The sequence below is a fragment of the Anomalospiza imberbis genome, chromosome 3 (assembly GCF_031753505.1).
Source record: "Anomalospiza imberbis isolate Cuckoo-Finch-1a 21T00152 chromosome 3, ASM3175350v1, whole genome shotgun sequence".
Lineage (NCBI taxonomy): Eukaryota > Metazoa > Chordata > Aves > Passeriformes > Viduidae > Anomalospiza > Anomalospiza imberbis.
Window position 1 is genome coordinate 36,744,161 of NC_089683.1, and position 8,562 is coordinate 36,752,722.

At 44.3% G+C, this 8,562-nt stretch overlaps 1 protein-coding gene and 1 long non-coding RNA gene across 3 annotated transcripts in view; one reads left to right on the forward strand and one right to left on the reverse strand.

Annotated features, from left to right (window-relative positions):
* The window catches only part of LOC137470547 (gamma-aminobutyric acid receptor subunit rho-1), a 29,693-nt gene that overhangs the window by 15,277 nt on the left and 5,854 nt on the right, over nucleotides 1-8,562 (reverse strand). The window contains exon 2 of one of the 2 annotated variants that reach the window (XM_068184030.1): nucleotides 1,288-1,341. In XM_068184030.1, coding sequence (XP_068040131.1) covers nucleotides 1,288-1,341 — 54 coding nt within the window. Of the gene's footprint in view, nucleotides 1-1,095; nucleotides 1,181-1,287; nucleotides 1,342-8,562 lie in introns of those variants that run through there. The other variant, XM_068184032.1, reaches the window with a different exon arrangement.
* On the forward strand, nucleotides 1,302-3,014 carry LOC137470549 (uncharacterized). Its single transcript, XR_010997120.1, has 2 exons — nucleotides 1,302-1,460; nucleotides 2,793-3,014. It is a non-coding gene; the product is annotated as an uncharacterized lncRNA (long non-coding RNA).

Consider the following 8,562-nt stretch of genomic DNA (forward strand, 5'->3'; position numbering starts at 1 on the left):
CAGGAACAAAATGGAGACAGTCTGGGAAGCAGGCCAGGAGGCAGGCCATTCCCTAACTTGGGATAAAATGATTAGCTTCTGCCCCAGATTTCCATCAAGGATAAAAAGCAGCATTAAAGAGCCTGGGAGGGTAATTCCAGAAGCTGTTGGAGCTGCACCGAATGCTGGACAGAGGAGGCTCTGATCCCCTTCCACATCCAAAATGCAAACTGCTGTTCGGTGCCCCAGTGCTGTGGCTGGGATGGTGATGGCAGCAGCTCCTTGCTTGCTCCCTTGTGTAGGGGAAGACTTTGCTGCCCTCAGAGCCAGCTGCATGCCAGCCACTTGGGTGACAGGAGGGCTCAAAAAAAGGAGGAAAGATTTTGCTGTTCTTGATTTTAGAAAAGATAGCACACTCAAAGAGGCAGTCATCTGAATATCCACATGATGAAGAAGAAGTAGATTAAATGAAAACAGGCCGACAAAAAAAAAACTTGATGAGGGAAAAGTTCCTGAGATAAAGGTTCTCATAAATGAGACTGCTTAGCCATGCTGTACTTCTCAAAGACTTGTTGAAAGTTGTACAAGAAACCAATACAACAGCCTCCTAACAGAGGCCAGTGGTGTTGTCAGCAACTCCTCTCTCAAATTCTTTATCTGGACTTCAAAGTATCAGAGAAAGATGCTTAGTCTAAGTTCAATAATTGCTAAGAGGTTTGAGTTGTCTACTTCCATCAGTGAGTTCTAGTCATGAATTATCCCTCAGGCGCTTTCAAAGTGGGCTCCTCCTTCTGCTTGAGGTTTAGTTCAGCCTCTGAAAGACCTGAGTGTACATTAGGGAAGGTTTATGCCTGTCCAAGGCAGAGGTGCCATATTAACAGGCCAGTGGCAAAGCAAACATCTGAGAGCGTGTTTGACCATGCTCAGAAAGGTGCTTCCTCCCTGCCAGTGGCAGTGGGAAGAACAAGTGGCATGACGGAGAGCCCATGGAAGGGGCTCAGCTCTGCAGAAGAGTTCCTTGGAGGGAAGGCACCCACTGACACAGCACAGCAACACAAACTGTGTATCAGCACCACACGAGGCCTGAGGGGATGTGGCAAATGGCCGTGGCCTCACCCCTCAGCCCCATGATGGTGTCAGGCAGTGGGGCTTCCTCTGGGGCCCGCTGGATCCCGCTAATGGCATGGCTAGCACCTAAAGACAGCTGGCTTGTCTGAGTGGTGCCCCTTCCCCTGCCCAGCCCGGCCACGGGCATGTGGCTGGCAGGCCCGGGCCAGCAGCAGCCTCCTGAGGAAGAGCTTTGCTTACCTGCCTTGCTTGTGCACCTCGCCGTGGGCTTCCCGTCTCTGCCGCTGCGGCCGGCTGCATGGAAACAATGGGAAAGGGAGAGCTGAGACAGGTGGACAGGGCAGGTGGGAGAGGATGGCAGGAGAGAGGCAGCGGAGCCCTGCAGCTTTACCTTCTGTCACATGTGAGAAATGGTGCTTACCTTTTTCTTCACCCTTTCACCAAAGGCCGATGTCAGGCTGGGCATGGCAGAGGGTGGGAGGGTAGGGATGCTCGCACTCACAGCGGGGACAGGGCAAAAGGAGGGAAGCCGTGATTTTTGTAAGGTGGGATGCCTCTGTTCTTGACTGTCTGGCAAAGTCCCCAGGCAGGCAACTCAGGTCCCACCTGCCCAGCTTTGGCTGGCAACACCAGGGGCTTTGGAGACAGGAGCTGCCATGGGGCCTCTAGTGATGAGGGCACAGCCATTACACCTGCAGACCAGAGTCAGCCAGGTATGTTCACGAGAAGAGAAGATTTTCAAATTATTTCAGGGAAGGAAGAAAAGAAAAAATTGTGCAAATTGTTTCTGGCTTCATACCATCTCCTAGCTGGCTGTCAAGAAATATTTTCTCAGGTCTTTGGCCAATATTTTATTTAATCTTTAAAGGCAAGAATATTGCTTTTGACAATGTAAGTGGTAGCTTAAGCAAAGTAACATTTTAAACATTTAACAGTTCTAAGACATCTTTAACTACAAGTAAAAAAATTAGTTTCTCTCTGTAATAAACACTAACTCCAATCATCTCTACTAGTGAGGCTTTTTGCCCATTAGCATACATTTCAAATCCCTCTGTAGAGACTTACAGTGACAAAACTCTTTTTGCAGTAATGGTTGACAGCACCTGAGCACCATCATCCCTTTCGTGTGTGATGGAGGAACCCCAGGCCTTATGGGACAGTTCCTTTCTGAGCTGGGAACACTCCAAAAGCCAATAGTATGGGAGGGAAATTCATCCTGCTGCTGCCCCAGAGAAGCAGACAACCAGGTCAGGAATGGGCATGTTGGGCTGAAGTATTGACTTACCCTGAAGTGAGGCACTGGATGAGTAGGATTTTTTTTTCCCAGAATCTACTCTGTGCTTCCTAGAGGAATTCTAGGAATAAGTGCACAGACTTATGTGTTTGGGGGAGTCTTTGGGCCATGCAGCATCATTGCTATTAAAAGAAGCAGCTTCTGTGGCACTGCTTGGACCTGGGCATCACACAGCAAAACACTTGCAAATGCAAAATGCACTTTCTGGAGTCTTCTGTCTTGTTCTACACCCTTTCTGGTATGTCTCACTGCTGCCTGCTTCTCATCTGCTGGCTGTCAGGAAGTAATTTCTTGTATTTTGGGGATAAGAAGATTCTGGCAACAAGCTGACCGATTTACATGACTTTAAGTGCCCTAGTAAACTCTTGGCTGTTCAGCAATAGTGCTGGTACTTGAACAGGGATGAAGCAGGCCATGTTCTTGCAATTTCTAATTTTCATTTCCCTTCTAGGTCTTATCTAATGCTTCATGGTGGCTCTGTCCCTATTCTGCTTGTCAAGGAAGACTTCAAGGCATGGCCATCAAGGATTCATGGCTAACTCATCCCCATCCTCTGCACTCAGCAACCCTGGGTGCTTTGTTCTATTTCTTCCAGGTGTTTCTCTCTCTCCTTCAAATTTAACTTTATCTCCCTGTCACAGACAAGCATAAAATGTCCCCCATGCTCCATCCACTGCAGGGTACTGTGTTCATTTGAGCTTTGGTTCAGGTTTTTTGCTTCTTTTTGCCACTCCTGTTCCCCTTGTCACAGCTCTGTGGTGGCAAAACTTTTTTACCTGTAACCCAGTTACTCCAATTTGAAGCCCCATTTCTTTCTACTCAATAAATATCTTTTCTGCTCTGGTTCCTGGGGAGTCCTCTGCTAGCTCAGTGATCAATGGCAGCTCCATCATGGGACCCCATTACCCTGCCTGTCTGGACTGTGAATCGATGGAAAGCTGCTGTGGCTTCTGCTGTTTCTGGGTGTTTGCAGTCGACAGCCTCAGCCAGGAAATTCATCCCAGACATTGTGCACAGATTGCTCAGCACAACTGGCTGGGAGTGTCCCTCCTGCCTTTACTGGGGTGACAGGCTCCTTAAAACTAAACAATCAACCCTCAGGTAAAATATCTGAATAATGAACAACCATTTTTTTCCCCCCACACAATCTTTTATCTCCAGCAGTTACAATGCCAAAAGGCATTTCATGTCTCATGAAGCTCACAGAGATGCTTTATGAAAAAGCAACAACTGGAGCAGAGTGGCTTTTATTCACAGTGCTCCCTGTGTGTTGCTAGAATAGCTCTTGGGTCCCTGATGGCAGCTGGGGTGATGCAAAAAGTCATTAAGCTCAGATGTACCCACTTCTTCAAGGGGCTTTGAGATGCCTCTGCCCCAAAGTCTGAGGCTTGCTGGGGCTGTGAGGCAATGATGTGGCTGAAGTGTAGGATAGCCGGGGAAGAAAATCAGCCAACCCAGATTTTGATTACTACTGCTACAGACACAAGGCAAAAGGCAGTTACCCTTTTTGTATTTTAAAGCATGATATTTCCTATTGCTCTAATAGTCACTCCAACACAGCAAAAAGGGTTGTATAGTTAGCGTTAACAGTGTCTGATTTTCAGAAGAAACATTCCAACCATGATATCTGAAAGTCCCACCAGGCATTTCTAAATGCCCAACTTCATAGGATAGGTGCCAGAGGTATGTCAGGTCCACACTTACAATGTGCACCAGAAACCCCACAGAATTCTTCATCTTGGAAATAAGAGCTTTTGGGAGCAACCAAAACAAATGTGTGAGAGGTCCCGTTGCAGCATTTTAGTTTGCAATTACTTCTGCAACATATATTTCCAACCTATAATCTCACAGATCAGCTGATCCACAGACTTCCTTACCACTGATGCAAGGCAATGGGGGATATGGAGCTTGTTTAGCGAGTTTTCAGCAGGGCTTCTAATTGGAAAGTAAAGAAAGTGATGCAAGTCCTTCTTGCCTGCCAGCCATGCCATGGCACTCAGCTCTGGGCTCCCCATCCCTGTGTGAGCAGGGGTGGACAGCTTGTGCTGTGCCTCCCATCCTGCACCAGCTGTGCTGCACAGACCTCATGCCATGATGGGCAGGGGAATGCCAGGACCCGCGTTCTGCTTGGTCTTCCCATCAAATTACATGTGGGCAAGGCAGGAGAGGCAGCACAAGTCCCTGCAGGGAACAAAGTCTTAGCAGGATGGGCATGGGATTGGCAAAGGTGTATTGGTACTACAGAGATCTGTGAGAAGTGTAAAAATCTTATTACATACCTATTAAATGCCTACATATTTGACTAGGCTTTGATCTCCCTGTTTTATGACCGGTTACTGACTGGGGTTTATACGACATCAGCATACTGTTAAAGGCCGAAACCAGACAGGGGAATGCTGGTTTAGGGAATGGGGGAGAAGCAAAAAGGAACTGGGGATTGTATGCACAAACATACAGGAGGTTCCTGCGGGGGAAAAAGTAGGGCGGAGACAAAGGGAGTTGGGATCTGCAACAGCACCTGTGCTTTGGGGAGACTGAGGAGAAAAGATGGGCAGAAGTGGGGAGGGAAGGGAAACATTGGGTAATGCCAGAAGATATCAAAAGGAGCGAAGAAGAGAGGAGGCATCAGACTCAAACAGTGCCTCATCATTTTGTGGGATGACTCCTGGGGCACAGAGAGCCTGGACAGTCCTTCATGAGTAGTGATGTCCCCTCACTTGGACAGAGATAATGTCCAGCTCATGGAGACATGTGAGCCTTTCTGGGCTAAAGAACTTCCCAGCCTATGTCCCAAAGTAAGAAAAGAGAGTTTGGAGTGGGGAGCTCACAGAAAGTTCCTCCATAGCATGCCTTATGTCTTGCAAATGAAGTGGGAAGGCCTCTCAGCAAGCAGGAGATGCTGGTGGATAGGGGGTGCAGCAGGTCCATGTGAAGACTGAGAAGTTGTCCAGAGCCCAGGGAAGAGCTTTGCAGGAGGAGGAAAAGTGAGGTAGCTAAATGGGAAGAAAACCCACCCAGCACCTGAGGGAGGAAAGAGCAAACCTGAAATGGGAGGAAGCTGCTTTTACCTAGTGACATGCACTTCACCAGTCGTGATCCACTGTGTAACACATTAATTCCCCAGGGATAATGTAGGATAGAAACCCACTAATTTGTACTCAAATTGAGAGACTTGCAAAGCCATGAGCTGTAAACAAGACTCTAAGAAATTAGGAAAATTTATCATTAAATGTTTGGGGGTTTTTTGCATTTGTCAAGCCCTTATTTGTTTGTAATTATTTTGGACCGTGTGTCCTCATAGATTAGTAGGTTTAAAGATTGTGAAGAAAGGTGATACATTGCTATTATAATATATATTGTTAAATATATTAAAAGAAAGAGGGAAATAGCACTATTTTTGATATTTACATTATGAAGTCTGAGAAACTGTGGGATTCTGAGCTCTTCTATCATCTTTTTTTTTGAGTGATACAGAAAATTGAATGAGACTCCCATTTTAATCCATTATTACTTGAATACAGGTCAGTCTCAGAATCCAAAATATGCAGGAGACATACATACAACCTTTAAAAGTTGCACTTCTTTTGCTCTTTGCCTGGACACAAACACTGACTAAAGATGCAAAGGGAATATATGTACACATATTGATTACTCACAGAAAAGTCGTGCTGCCTGAGATCTTGACACTGTACCTGATATTGCAAAAACAGAAGTGCCCCTATGTTGCAGGAATTGCATCCAGTGCATGGGTGTTCATTGAGTTTTGTGTTACATATGTTGAAAGGAAGAGTTGGAGGAAGCAGAAGGTCCATCCTGCCAGCTAGGATGAGGCAGGCGTGGTGCCAGGACTCAACAAAGTAAAAAAGAGAAACAGATGAAGGGAAGGGGCCAGGACTAATGGGGCAATGCAGAACATGCTGAAAGCTTTCATGTCTGACTCAGTCCTAGAAGAAAAGCTGACTTGCAAGTTGACTTGACCTTCCCTGACAACGTAGGTCAGGGAAGGGCATTTTAAGGAGTATTTAGATAGTTGAAGGTATTTAAGTCAACAGAGGCTGATGGCATTTCCCCAGGAGCACTGGGAGTCCCAGCTTCTACAGATTCTGAGCTGTAAGTCATCATCTCCAAGGACTACTCAGAGATGGGTGATGCCCCTGTGAGAGCGTGAGGGTGAAAACAATACCTGGTTTCAAGAAAGGTACAAAAGGAGGAAGTTGGAGCTTTGAGATCCAAAAATAAATTGTGACAAACTCAAGTGATCCATTGGTTTGCCCCTCCCCCAGGGAATAATGAGATTATAAAGATCAGTCAATGTGAATCTTTGCAATAATTGACATCAAACCAGTCTAATGTCCTGTCTGACGGTGTAACTGGCTGCCTTAGTGTAAGCAGGAGGAAAAGTAGATTTGAATGAGGTTTTTAGTATTTAATTACTAAACAAGGGAAATAAGGTTGAGATGAAACTGTGACTTTGAACATGTCTGAAGTACCATGGTTAATGTGATGCCATTAATTTGCTGCTGAGAGACACTAAACAACATTTCACAGATTTCATCCTGGAAATAGCTGGTCAATATTTTCAATAATAAGACAGATGACAGAATTATAAAATTCAGGCATGAGGGCATGCTTGTAAAAGAAACAGGCATTTGGGCATCTAAGGTCACAATTCAAAGCAGCCACAACATGTTGGAGAAAAGGTCTGATGTCAATATGACGAATTCCAATAAAAGATAATACTAAGAATGACATGGAATATGGAGAAATAAATTTATAAATGATGAATAGGGAATAATTAGGCAAAAAAAAAAAAAAGAATTGTAATAGAATAGAACAGAAAAAGCAGAATTGTAACAATTCTGCTGTTGGGGCAAAGTTATGAAACATTCATCTTGGCACAGGACCAGAGATAGGTTTAAAGTAAATGGATTGAACAGTAACAAGTCAACACATTTTTACCCAGAAGAAGGCCAAGTAAGAAACTGTTGAATCAATTGTCATTGGTGACACAGGACTGGAAGTTGACAGCTTTCCACTTCTTTGGAACTCTGAAAAGCTCCTGACTTTTCCACTGGACTAATTAGTTACAAAGATAGTAAAAACCACCAAAAGTAGACACCAGATAAATATAGTATGTATTGAAGACAAGTTTTCTTGAAGGATATTATGCCCTTTAGAATTATGGAAACATTAAGTTTGGAAAGGAACTTCAAAATCATCAAGACCAACCATCAACCTGGGACCACCACCATGTTCACCATTAAACCATGTCCTCAAATGCCATATCCACGTTTTTTGAACATTTCCAGAGATGGAGACTCCACCACTTCCCTAGGAAGCCTGTTTCAGTGCTTCACAACCCTTCCCATGAAAATATTTTCCCTAATATCTAATCTAAACCTCTCCTGGTGCAACTTGAGGCCATTTCCTCTTGTCCTGTCACTCATTACCTAAGAGAAGAGACTGGTGCCCACCTCCCTACAACCTCCTTTCAGGCAGTTGTTGTAAAATAATTGGCCTTCTCTAAAAAGTCAGTGGCCTTATAGACAAGATTGATCAAGATCACACATTGTACCTCAAATTCCAAAATAGTGTTGACAGGTTCTTCTCATAAAGAAATCAGAAGTCAGAAAGAAGTTCCCCACATGTGAATCATTACGAAACAAGAAACAGGAATGATGGAGAGTTTTTACCATGAAGAAAGTTTCCCATTGTAGTCCCATGACATCTATGATAGGATCACTATTGTTCAATAGCTTTATAAATTATTTTGGATAAAAGAGTAATTACTGGAAACTTTATTTACTGAAGATATGTAATTATTCAAGGTAGTTAAATCAGAACTATGGGTGGAGAATTGCAGCAGACTCTCATGACTTCAGAAAAAATCAGTGCTAGCAAATTCAGAAAAGTGTATATTAATTTTTACTTTGTATTTTAAATTTTTTTCCATTTTGCCTTCAGAAACAATGTTAAAATAGTGATGGCCTCCAAACCAACTGTCACTGCTAAGGAAGTGTCATTGTGGAATTTCTTGGTAAACATCAGCCTAATGATGCACAGTGCTCAAGAGGACAAACAGTGGTCCAGCATTATTGGGAACAGAGCAGCAAACCAGACAGAAGGCATTTCAAAGCTGTTAGCAACACGAAGGCATATCGACATCTCACACATCCAATGTCCATAGCTAGAAAAAATAGCAGAGTAAGAGGAGAGATCTT